The sequence below is a fragment of the Nannospalax galili genome, unplaced genomic scaffold, assembly GCF_000622305.1.
Source record: "Nannospalax galili isolate Female #2095 unplaced genomic scaffold, S.galili_v1.0 scaffold426, whole genome shotgun sequence".
Taxonomy (NCBI): Eukaryota; Metazoa; Chordata; class Mammalia; order Rodentia; family Spalacidae; genus Nannospalax; species Nannospalax galili.
In genome coordinates this window covers 1284799-1297965 of record NW_008354494.1, presented here as the reverse complement: position 1 = coordinate 1297965, position 13167 = coordinate 1284799, and the positions used below count along the sequence as shown (strand labels likewise).

General features: G+C 43.7%; 1 protein-coding gene across 13 annotated transcripts in view; it reads right to left on the bottom strand.

Annotated features, from left to right (window-relative positions):
- The window catches only part of Ppfibp2 (PPFIA binding protein 2), a 180353-nt gene that overhangs the window by 76823 nt on the left and 90363 nt on the right, over positions 1–13167 (bottom strand). For 12 of the 13 annotated variants that reach the window (XR_003846866.1, XM_029555283.1, XM_029555276.1 and 9 more), the window contains 2 exons: positions 6615–6707; positions 2513–2626 (listed from right to left, as the gene is read on the bottom strand). Coding sequence is in view for 12 of the 13 variants with exons in the window: in XM_029555283.1 (XP_029411143.1) it covers positions 2513–2626; positions 6615–6707 (207 nt within the window). In the remaining variant the exon portion in view is untranslated. Of the gene's footprint in view, positions 1–2512; positions 3253–6614; positions 6708–13167 lie in introns of all 13 variants that reach the window. The other variant, XM_029555287.1, reaches the window with a different exon arrangement.

The window sequence follows — 13167 nt, the reverse complement described above, 5'->3', positions numbered from 1 at the left end:
AAATAAAGAATAATTTAAGTGGGACTATTTAGCATTACTGGGTCTACAAAGGCAGTTACTGGTCCTGAATAATAGCTGCTACCTTTAGACAGGAGGCATTTTAGTGCACAGGGTTATCTGGTGCAGCACATCAGGAAATGCTGGGTCCTGGGCAGAAAGAAGGCTCTGCTGGAGACAGGGAAGGGTCTGTTCTGAGCAATGGGCCAGGTTTGATAGGGCAACAGGGCAGGGACAGTCTGAGGCTGGCAGAAAGAGGCAATTGTTGCTCTGTTCTCTGCCTCTAGGCCATGAGTCATTCTTACTCCTACTGCCAGAAGCCAAGAGCCCTGAAGCCCAGGATATCTCAGCCAAATTTGGCAAGTGTCTGCCTGTCCTCAGCTCAGAGGATACATGTGTGTGTGTGTGTGTGTGTGTGTGTATTCTAAGCTGTAAATGGCACTGAATCAACACTGCGGTGCAATAATCAAGGGTCTTTACAGACCTTGGGAGAACAACAGCACTGAACTTAGATCTGGTACCATCAAGCCCAGCAAACATCTAGTAGGAACTGAAGCTCAAATGTGTCCTACAACTTGAACTCATGGTTTTTATGAATTTTAGCCTTGAAAGATGGAGAGAACATACTGACACAAAAATAACTTGGTCAAGTTCCAGATGTGGCAAAGAATGGGCTACCCTATTCCAAAATACATCTCGTCATGACATCACCTCTGTGGCATATGTACATCAAAAGCACACAGGCAAGAAGACAGAATAAACAGGTAATCAACCTTATAAGCAGCCTTAAGGTTTGTTAAAAGTCTAAAATGAAGCCAGCCTCTCCCCAGGTGGTGCTGGGCAACTTCCGTCAGACTTCTTAACATAGACAGGAACCCTGCCGTGGAGACACGGGCAGCAGTCCAGGGTCAGAACCGGCAGGCAGACAACTCTGGCACTACAATGCAGCCACCCTGACTGTGTAGCTGGCCAGGCACCACCTTCCTGAAACATCAGCCTTCTGACATTTTCTTACCTGTTCCCTTTCACATTCAGCTTTTCATGGTCTCTTATCCTCCTTCCTTGTCCTTCCCTGTGAAAACCACACCCCGTGCAGACCTGAGAGCATGCCCTACTGTGTGTTTTCTGCATCTTTGTGAAAATGTTTTCCTGTCATCTGAGATCCCCTCCCCCACCCCATTGGACTGTTTTCTTTCCTAGGTCTTCAAAAGGCTTTTTTTTTTTTTGGTCTAAAAAAGACCTTTTGTTGCTAGTCATAATTTTTCAGGGAATATTATAAGCTATAGAAATGGCATATAACCTAAGTAGACAATCAAATGGGGCCAAGAATAGGGAATTTCATTAATCAGTAGTGAAAAGACAGCAAATAATAACAGCCCCCAACCCATGGAACTAGTTTTTATGAAGATGTGTACATAAAGATACTGACCTATGTCCCCCTCCCCACACACCTTAAATTCTTCAAATACACCCAAACAAATCTAATAAACACTGGATTTAAGAAATTTCTCTTTAAGACCAAAGGAGAATGTAAAATCTGAGTTCATTGCTACATTATCTGGAATCACAGGCTGATAGTGACCATTTCAAGAAAGAAGGTGGAGCTTTGGGGAAAAGGTTTATGAACGGCCATCTAAGTAAATTTATTGATTTTAAGGGAATGACTGTTGGTCTTTAAGTAAACTGTTGGCCATCAAGCCTCACATCAAGAGCTACAAAGCATACATGGATAAGCATCAGTCAACTGAAAGTACAAGACTGACTGAAGCAAAGGAAATCTATGAACAGATTTAATAAAAAGTCCAGTGAGATTCTCAACAGACTCTGAAAAATCTTTTGATAAAAATTCAAAAAATTCAGCCCCCTCTTCGTAATAACTACAGCTCATTATATAATATACATTATATGTATTATATTATACAAAAACTGAGGACTAGGCTGCATCTCTGTTGCCTGCAGTCTTGAAAATTATGTGCACACATGATGGTACCACAGAAAGGAAGCAAGAAAACATTAACAGATAATGAAGCAACTAACTACTGCATTTTCTTTTGGTGCCCCTAATTACAATAAGATACTATTTATGTAATAGTTTTTGTCAAAGGAAACTACAGAGAGATGGAGTTTGGTGAGCATGTGGGAAGAGGCAGAAAATAAGCTGACAAGATGCCTTTCTGAAAGCCTAGAGGCTGCCACTGGCTGACTGTGGCTCTTGTGATAAGATGAAGTCATGGTGCCCAGCAGAGCTCACCAAACCAGGCTGGAGAGTGAGTGCGCCCCCCCACCCCGCATGCCACCCCCCCCCCATCTGCCTAACCAGCTCAACAGGTTATTCCCCTTCCCCAGTCTGGCACCACCCTGGCGTTCAGGCTGGTTTCACCTGCTGTCTAAACACTGCACAGAGCACAGCGAGCCCCACCTCCAGGCAGCACAGGAAAGTAAGCAGGAACTCATAAAGAGACTTAGAATACCAGCTCTGCTTCAGACCCACAGCCTTCCACCCACCTGCCCTTACCTGCTGAAGCATCTCTTCGGCAGCATTGAGCTTCACCTGGTGTCCTTCTAGACACACTTCAAGGTCCCGAATCTTCTCACCTTGGGCTTCCACTTGGTCTGTGAGGACACTCACCTGTTGTAGAACATAAGCAACAGTGGAAGAGCTGGGACTGTGTGTGAGTCAGGGAAGTCCCCAAGATGTGAAAGGGAATCGATATGGCTCACCTGAGAAATGGCCTTGCTTTTAGGTGAGTGGAGGTGAGAGGGTGTCTTGAAGGAAGGAAACCCCAGTTGGAGTCTTACCTTACCAGGAAGTCTCTTACCACGATCTAATGATGCTAGTCAGGTTCCTGCTCTTGATAGACTCAAGAGGAAAGCACCCAACAGGCACGAGACCTGCCTCTGGGCTGGACTCCTGCTCCTTCTTCCTCTAATAAGGCACCCCGACCTCCAGGCATATCTTAGCTCTTGCCAGAGCTCTGCCACCTCATGGGGAAGAGTGATCCAAACCTCTATGGAAACCAACCAATGACCTTACCTCTCTCATATGGGTGTGGGGACTGTTCACCTATCAGGCAAGTGTTTTGAAGTAATTAAGAAATGTGGAACGTAAAGGGCATGTAGTGGCACTGACAAAACTTGGCTCCAGGAGGGTTTCTGTGCTCCACAGGCCAAAACACGACTCTCAGTCATACATACGCCAAAGCCATACTGCACGTATGTGGCAGAAAGAAATTTCCTGAGGAACCCTCAGATTCTCTGTTGGAAATATTAATTAACAAAAATGCATTTATACAAAGTAATTTATGTGTGTCCTAAATACACACTATAACCTTTCCATAGCCTTCCCTATTAGCCAACTGACACCAGGATCCTTTCTGGCTTTTTTTAAGAGATAGTTTGACAAAGGAAGATGAAGAAGAAAGTGACTGCCCCCAATAAAACATCAATGGTTACTAAATTGAGATCCTCTTGATTAGAGACATGGTCCTTTACATACAGACTACCTTAACTACTTTCCCATTCTGTAATACTGACAAAGCATGAAGACGTTAATGTAAGCTCATTTATGAGTGTTTAAATGAACTTTATGAATTATAAGGGTCTCATATTAAAAGGAACACAGTCAAATGAACTTGGCTTTGACTTTACGTTGTACTTTTAGGCTCCTCAATGATGAGTGAATCATGCACTTGATACAAGGTGTGCTCAAAATCCAATAATCCAAAAATGGACTCCGTCCATTGACTACCATATTAAACAAGCTTTTTTGTGTGCTTTATGTTTTTGAGGCTTTGCTGCTGAACACTATTTCCCAACTAGTAACCGCACTTTCCAAAGTGTGAGATTCAAGTGATGGTCTGCTTTCTGGGATTCACAGTTTCTGTTTGGGAAGGTGTTCTATGGCTACTCCCATTATATGGATTGACATTTACAAGTATGGCCCCCATACTTTGGGGCCATGTGCTGGCAGTGCTCACAGTTTAGCTGTGCACAGGACTAAAGACATAGGGATGCAGGGCCTTTCTGACCCTCAAGTATTATAAGTGGAGAGGTGTGGAAAGCTGGGACTAAAGACTCCAGAATGTGGCAGTCATTCTATAGGAACAATTACTTTTGAGCCCTAGTATACTACTCCACACTACACACAATGTTAGGCACTAGGAGGATACAGAAATGAAAAGGTATAAAAGCCCTTGCCTCAAAGGAACCACACTATAAAATGAAGATATGCAGGGTTTGCTTTTCAGTTAGTCCTGGAAACACAGTATTTTGTTAGGTACGGCTGGTTTTGTTCTACAAACAGACTCATGGGCCGAGGGCTCCAATTAGTTCAGTTTGACTAAACTGCGGTATGGATTAAGCAAGAGGCTATGCCCTGCTAAGGATCACAAAACCAGCTCCACAGGCCACTAAGGAACAGGGGCAGGAGTGAGCATGGAAGAGCCACTCTAAAAGTCTGTCCACAACTCCTCACAAACTGCTAAGAGGCTTCCCCATTGTATTAGGGTTATTTAAATGAGAGTTATTCAAGAAATTAGTATTAAGCTGGGCGTGGTGGTGCATGTCTTTAGTCCCAGAACTTGGGAGGCAGAGGCAGGTGGATCTCTGCGAGTTCAAGGCCAGCCTGGTTTACATAGCAAGTTCAGGCCAGCTGGGGCTAAAGACCAAAAAATTTTTTTAAATTAAAAAAAAAAAGAGAGAGAAAATTTTAGGAAAAAAACTCCACAGGATATGAAAGACATTCCAAGTCCCTCTAAATATCAATATGTTATTTCGATCAAGAATGGTCCTGGTTCAAAAGTTTATAATTTCAAACTGCTCGCTGAAAAAGTTTAAATTGGAACATCTTTCATTAACCATGTCTTGGGGATGGAGCTTCAAAGGACAGATCCTTTAAAACATCTGTGCTATAAAAGCAGCCTCTCAACCTCCCCAAGGTGGCTCCCAACCCTTCTTTGAGGGGCTGGACTGACCAGCTCCTCAGCCTGGAATGTGCTCCTCCAGGTACCTGAGCCATCCTCCTCTCAGGGAGCCCTTCCCTGACTGCACTGCTTATCTGGATTTGGTTTTCTCTCCATGGTACTTATCACCACCTGAAATATTTTAGGAATTGGTTTCAGTTTGTTCTTTCTCCCTCTCTCTCCCTCTCGCTCCCTCTCGCTCCCTCTCTCCCTCTCTCCCTCTCTCTCCCTCTCTCTCCTTGGCTTGTTTTGTTCACTGATATATCTCCAGGATCTAAAACCAGTGTCTAACAGTCAAGTCGTAGATACTACTTTAAAATGACTTATTTTTAAAAATGAAGTAAAGCAAAGAACAGAACTAGGACACAACAATTTTATACTTCACATGAGGTTTATTATTTAAAAGAAATGGGGGAGGTGTAGCCAAAGGCTGTGTTAATCTGCTTTGTAAAAGTGTCTCAGAATTGCTATAGTTTTAAAATATTGATTAATCTTATATTTATAAAACAGAATAAAAAGAGAAAGGAATAAACACACTGCCACCTCACTCACAACCCCAGTGCTCCAAGCCCAGCTGTCCCTCCTACAGTCCACCACAAGATTTTTTTGATGTGTTTTTTTCTGGGGGGGAGGGGTTGTTTTTTGAGGCAGAGTCTCATGTATCCCAGGTTGGCCTCAAGTTCACTATGTACCTGTGGATGACCTTGAACTCCTGATCTTCCTGCCTCCACCTCCTAATTGCTGGGATCACAAGTGTGCGCCACCGCAGTACAGGGGGTTGAACCCAGGACTTCACACACATCAGGCAAGCACTCTACCAACTGAGCTACATCCCCAACCTCTACCACTAGACTTATTCATCATCCTTCAAGCTTTTTAAGAAGCTGAAATTAGGACATTAATCTCTATATTCTCCAAACATATTCACAATTAATATGTGACACATCCCAGACCTTGAATATATGCTTGCTAAATCTATTTATGCATTTGAGAACTAACATAGCAAAGAGCTTCTTTAGTCGAGACTCTCTGGAAAAATGCCCAATTTTATGTCCTACCAGGAAACATGGGCTTTCAAAAGTGAGAGCCTGCTTTGGTGCCCATTCTCTACAAGAAATTTCAGTGATCCTCCATTAGAGTAAAAGAGCCACCAAAAGCTTACATGCTACCAGCTCAAGGGATCTGACATCTAAGTGAGCTGTCTAGATCCAGATTCAGACTCAAGGATTCCATTAGCATGCTCCCTGAGGCCTGTGTCTCTCAAGGATCAGCTTTATGAGTAACTCAAGGATGTATCTCATCTCCCTTAACAGACTCATGGGCTCAGGAGGATTGGGCCCTTATCACTCCTTGCTAGCAACCCAGCATCAGCCTCTCTATAAGGATTCCAGTCTGCAGAGGCAGGTGCTTGGTAGTGCATGATAAATAAATGGATTCACAGCATCACAAAGCCAAGTACAGAGTTAAGTTGTGCCCCTGGTTACTTTCTCCCCTATTTTTTCTTTTCTTTTCAGAAAAAAAGCCTATTTGAAAAGCACACTTTGGGAGCATGAAAATTCCAGCAAAGGACGCCTACCCCTGCAATACCTTCCTCACTTAGGGAAGCTCTGGAGCAGGAGGTAACAGGTAATTTGGTTCTCATCCAAAGGAACTCACCTGTAGTATGAGAGACTCTTTATCGCCTTCTAGCCGTGCCAGGCGTTCCTGGTAGGTTTCGTTACAGGCAGCACTGTGATGATTTACCTGGGACTGAAAAAGGCACAAAGAATACACTTAAAAGGCTGGAAAAACACTGCCCACTTCCAAATGCTGTATATAACGTGTGCAATTTATGAGAACAGTTCACTGGTTACATGGGCAAAACCAATCCCCCAAACAGGAAGCCAGATCGCAGGACAACTCCAAGGAGAGCCAGGCCACATGCCATTAAAAGGTGTGTCTTGCAAGATGGCACAATCACCCTGATGATCTCATCTTTGGTTAGGAGGGCCTCAACAGAGCTCCCATCCAGCAGGGCTTGACCTGATGGGTCAGGGCATGCTCCGTCTGGTTCATCTGGAGGCACAACTTCTGACAGGGTCCTCTCTTTGAAGAGGCAGAGAGTTGGTACCACTTACCAAGGAACTATGTAGGAACAAGTGGAGCAACTTTCCTGCCAGAGTCTTGCAGATTCAAGACACCCTACAGCACGAAGGCCCACCCTGGGCCTCACAGTCGTATAGGGAACTGAGGATGCCAATTGCAGGGTCCTTCCTCTACTTACATGTTCCTTCCTTTCCTAGGCCTACCCCTGATAAGAGCTTCGTGATACACCATGTTTATGTAGAACTAGCGCTGAGAAGCAGTAAGTTACACTGACACATTCTGAGAGGAATATAAATAAATAACACCCAGAGGACCTCGAATATCTGAACAGAAGGAAAGTAAGGATTGCCAAGTAACTAGCAACTAAAAAAACAAAGGAAAGAGAAGACATGGCATGGTGGAAGAGAAGAGAATCTTAGAAACTGTTCTGAACTAGATACAGGAGCTGTCACTTTCCAGGTTGGTCCACCCTGTTTTGGCAAGGAGAACTGCTAATGACACTGAATTGGCCCCCAAACCACCAATGGTTACTTCCTCCATGCCAAATAAAAGGCTGAAGCCAGGCAAGGGTCCACAACTACTCACTCAGAAGGTTGCCAGTCTAAGAGCTCAGATATCATTGCTCAGTAGGAGAGTTGTCATCCTGATAATCTGGGCTGGGCTGGTATCAGTGATCAATTTGTGAGACAGGTGTTTAACACCCCAGAGAAGATCACAATCGTCCAAATGGGCAGGTCAGAGAGGCCCAGCATTGGCCCATCTTATCCTGAGCCCATTATCTCCACATTTCAACTTTGAGAATAGGCTTTCCATCTTGTGTTCATGAGGAAAAGCACTTTCTTCTTCGCTTTATCTCACTCACGGGTCAATGCACTGCCTTGGTGGGAATAGGCAACAGAGCCACTCCCCATCCTAGAACAGCATAGGGATGGAGCATTCTGCATTCAAGCCCAGGAGCCTCACAATTGAGAAAAGAGCTGGCTTTCTGTTGAAGCCCTGTACAGTGGCAGCTGAGCCTGGGGCACTTCCCAGGCAGAGCTGTGACCGGCACACATTCTAGATAGTGCATGGTGCCTGCTGCCACACCACTGCTTTTCCCTCCAGTCCTGCTCAAGCCTACATCTCATCCACTGTTAGAGAATCTCTTTCCTGCCACAGACAAAGGGCTTTCACAATCAACAATGACTTCTTTGTGGATGGCGGTTTATTGCTTTTACATTAATTAATACTCTAGGCATTCTCACATGGGCAAATTTTCCACCTAGCATCCATAGACAGATCACAGCCTACATTTTCTCAGAACCCAGTAAGATAGGAAAACAATTCTTTAGAGGTCAAATTTTCTTATTAAAGGACTCACAATGGAGATTGTCAGCAGGCAGAAAGAAAAGCATCTAGTCACCCAAATGGCACTGCATGTTAGACCCCAAGGCCAAAACCACCATGTCTATGAATGGCACTGCCCAGCACTGGACTTCAAGGCTCAAACTACAATATTTATAAATAACACTGCCCTGCACTGGAGGCAAAACTTGTAGGAAGTGGATGAAAGGAGGCCAAAGGGTAAAAGGTAGATTCAATCACATGACTCCAGCAAATCCCAACACAAACTACACTGTATTCAGTGGTTCGGTCTGTTCCTGTAGTGACTGCTACAATTTTTTTTCCATCAAGTTGAGTTTTGTTTTGTTGGAGGCAGTACTTCTCCCTGTATCTCAGGCTGGGTTCAACTCACTGTATAGCTCAAGCTGGCCTTGAACCCACAGCAATCCTCCTCCCTTAGCCCATCGAGTACTGGGATTACAGGCATGTTACACCATGCCCCCAGCTCTTAGCATCTATTTTTAAATACAGGCTTAACTTGGTTCAGTCACTCTGACACAGTTTGCAATACTATATTCCACCAAATGCCTCTAGCTGGAGTGATAATTCAGAAGTATCTCTCTCTCTTTTCAGACCACCTCCTGCAGAGGGGCCATTTAGACACCTGCCAACTGCAGGTAGCTGCTATCTCTTGGTCTAGATCTAATATCTGCTTTCTTTAAACCCACCAATTAAGGCTTCCCACGGGAAACAGTCTGCATCATGCCCAGATCCTCCCTCGCTCCGTATCTTTGCTCCTGGACCTCCCTGAGTGTCCACTAGGTGTGGCATGCATTCCTTGGAGTCTATAAATGGTAAAAGTTCTTATCCCACGGGAAACAGTCTGCATCATGCCCAGATCCTCCCTCGCTCCGTATCTTCTTACTGTCTCACACTGTGTGTGTACCACTGAAGCCCTGCCTACACGCTGACCCCTGACAGTGAAGCACCCTAGGATGTCATGCAGGGGTCACCCATCCTGGTGGTTCTCCTACGGGACCTCTTCTGTCTGGGCCTCTGGGGTCTCTGGCAACAGCAGTTACTAGCTGAGTTGATAGCAAAATTCATTCCAAAGAAACCCTCATGATAAAAAAAAGGTCTGCCCAGAAATCACCTATAGAGGCAGCCATTTGTAATAACTGAACAGGAAATAAGGGTAAGAAAGTAAGGTAGAGTCGTAAGTTCTGTTAGTACCTAAAACATTTGCCATCAAGTTCATAACATACTAGAGATTGTTGAAGACTGGATCCCTTCTAGCAGCCAAGAAGAGAAACAAAAGAAGCACAATGTTAAAAGATGCGGGCTCAGGAGGCTGAACAAGGGGGATCATGAGTTTGAGGCCAGCCTGGGCTACATAGTGAGAGCTGATCTTAAAAAAGCACAGATCAGTCAGTTCTGGAGAAATCAAGCTGACTATGTAGGAGAGCCATAACTAATCCTGAGCAAGCAAGGAACTGCTTTGCTTTGAGAGAGGGACTTTGTGTAATGGGGTAAACAATATTTATGACGACACCCTTACAGTAAACAGAGCTCAGTAAAATGCAGTGCTTTTCTGTGGTGCTTACAAAATAGGCTGAAGGATAATAAATGCCAAAGGTCAAAGCAATTCTATGAGATCAACAGAGTATTGACCAAGTGTACTGCTCTAAATTCATAGCAAGCCCTTACAGAGCGCTCAATGGAAGCCAGGAGCTGCTCGGAGCACTTCACACACAGTAATTCATTTAATCCTTCCCATGAACCCATGAAATGGACATCATTTTTATTTCCATTTTACAGATAAAAGAACCAAGGCACAAGTGGATAACGTGGTCAAGTTCGTAAGTAGTAAATTAGTATGCTTTCTGTCATTTGAGCTTAATTGGGGAACAACTCAACTATAAAATTTGTTTTTTTATATTGCTTATAGAAAGCATAATTATTCACTCAAGGCTGGAAAATGTCTCTAGGCTAAACAAAGGATAAACAGCTAAACAAAGGATGTTCATCCATAACATGGACCACTTGTAGTGTTCAGAACACAAGGTTTATATTTATGCACAGCATAGAAATATAAGACGGTAATGAAAACATCAAGATGCAAAAGAGCCCCGTGGTATGATACTAAAATGTAACAGAACCCCAGAGTTATTTACATGTGTGGAAAAAAAGTATAAAGAAGGCCTGGGTGCAGCCTTTTCACAGCGCTCTCTCCTGGGGATTGTTAAGGCTGTAGAAAGGGAGAAGTAGGAGGAAAGGTCAATGGGAACTTTGGCCATAATATTTGAGTCACTTAAAAGTATTTTTTCTTGGGCTATCAGATGCCTCAGAAAGTAAAGGTGCGGGCTGCAAAGCCTGATGGCTTGAGTTTGAACCCCATACACACAAAAAAATAAATTTTATTAATTGTTTTTAAAGACAAGACTTGCATCTTAAGAAAACTTAAGCCCCTCAAAAGGGCACTGACTAGAATAAATGACACCTCCACCTGATATAAAAAAAAAAACAAAAACCTGGAAAACAAAGCCAAGAATTCTAGGACGATGCTCAGTTTGAGTGAATGAATGTACACTCCCCAATCTATTTATGGGCCAAGAGACTCAGTCACTCTCTGACGTCATCTTTGAATTATAAAACAGTTGTATTACCATAGTATAAAAAGCCACATGGTTATCGGAGCTGGAGAGACAGCTCAGCAGTTAAGAACACTGGTTGTTCTTGCAGAAGACCCGGGTTCAAATCCCAGCACCCACATGGCAGCTAACAACTGTCCTTAACTCCAGTTCCAGGGGATCCGACAGCCTCTTGTGTCCTCTGCAGGCATTGCACAACATGGGTGCACTTACCTACATGCAGGCAATACACTCATACACATAAAATAAAAATAATAAATAAATTATTTTTTAAAAAGCCACATGGTTATCAAATGTGATTCCAATTTACTGAGAGACATGTTTTCAGATAGAGTTACGATGCAGCTCTGTTTTGTCCTATTTTAAAAGAGTTTGTTTTGTCAGGGCTTACTAAATTCTAATAGTAGAGCTACAATAGAAGTCTTGGATCAACACTAAGATCATATGTCCATGTCTCTAAGTGGTTCCAGGTTTAAGGGATCTTTGGAAAGCCTTACCTGTATTCTCTACTAGGTGAAGTCCAGGAGAGAGCAATAGCCCAGCCCCTCATGCATGAAGTCACATGGAGGGAAGGATGTCCACATTCCAAGAAGGGAGCCATGTATGAAACTACAGGCTGATTCTCCCCCTACAGGATGGCAAGTCTCATCCCATAGATACATAACGGGTCATTTTAATCACCCAGTATCACTAGATTTAGACTAGACCTACAGATGGACTGTGCATGCCACCGATGTATTCTTTCTCTTCTGTGCTGACAATTATTGCTTAAAATGTGACAGAAGGAAAAAAATCACTTTTCTCCATAGGCTTTCCATGGATTGAAGAGCATTACAGTAAAACACGCTAGTTCTCTGATAGCACAGAACTGAACCAGAACGAACCATGAGTTCTTGAATCTCTAAGTTCTTGAATGTTTACTGTGAAGAACTTGGAAAGTGTAACAACTATAATTGAAAGTCAAACCACTTTGGTCTTTTCCCAAGCATGGCTCTCAAATGGCTGGGCAAAGGTTGGGATATAAGAAACGCATCCTTTAAAATGCCAGTCTCAGAGGCTGAAGAAAGGGCTGAGAGGTTAAGAGTATTTGACGTTCTTATAAAGGTCCCAATGTCATTTCCCAGCACCCACAATGGGCTGCAAACTTCCTGTAACTCCAGATCCGAGACCTGACACCCTCTTCTGGCCTCTGTGGACACCAGCACTCACATGGTACACATTCATACATGCAGGCACTAATACACACATGAAATTTTTTAAAAAACATCTTTAAAATCTCTTAGAGGCAAGTTACAGACCATGAACCAGAGCTGTCATTTCAGTGTCTCCCCTAAGCTTTGGACTCTGTGATGTTCCAAAGCCCTCGGACACAGTGACAACATATCTCTTTGACCCTTGCAGATCATCTTACAGGTCTTTTAAGCTCTTCATGCACAGAAAGCCTGAAGTTGAAGAAATAAAATGACTTTCCACATCTTGCAGGACACTGCATTTTAATTAGTGATGATACTAGAAGGGGAAAGCACCCCGAAAGAAACCTCACACATCTGTGAGAACCCAGCACAGTCAACTTTCCCCTTGTTTTGATAAGGTAAAGAAATGAAAGCTTGCATTAATGACTGTTGGCAGAGAATATTTCTCAACTCTTCCTTACTGGAATCCATCACTTTTCCAGAGCGGGTCAAGGTCATCACCTCTACTGTAATTTTAACTACGTGTCCTCAGTGAGGGCAGCTACCATCTCAGAGTCAGGTCAGTCAGGGTCTTAGGTTTGGCTCCATGGAATCCTTCCTCTGATTTGTGTGCGTGCGTGCGTGCGTGCGTGCGTGCGTGTGTGTGATACTGAGACTCAAACCCAGGGTCTCACATGTTCTAGACAAGTGCTCTACCATAGAGCTTCACCCCAACACTTCTCTGAATTTTAAAGCTTGAGAACAGAACTTGATAATGGTGATGTTAGAAGGTTTTGAGGTTGTCAGTGACTACATCATCCTCCACAGAGAAGAAGCTGGTTTGCAGGAGGAGTCAGCATAAAGCTAACATACACAAAAGAGTGAAAGTAAGCAAGCAGGCAAGCGAGGAAGGAACAGAAGAGGAAGGAAGAAAGGAGGGGAAAGGGGGGAGGGGGAGGGAAGGAGGGGGGAGGGAGG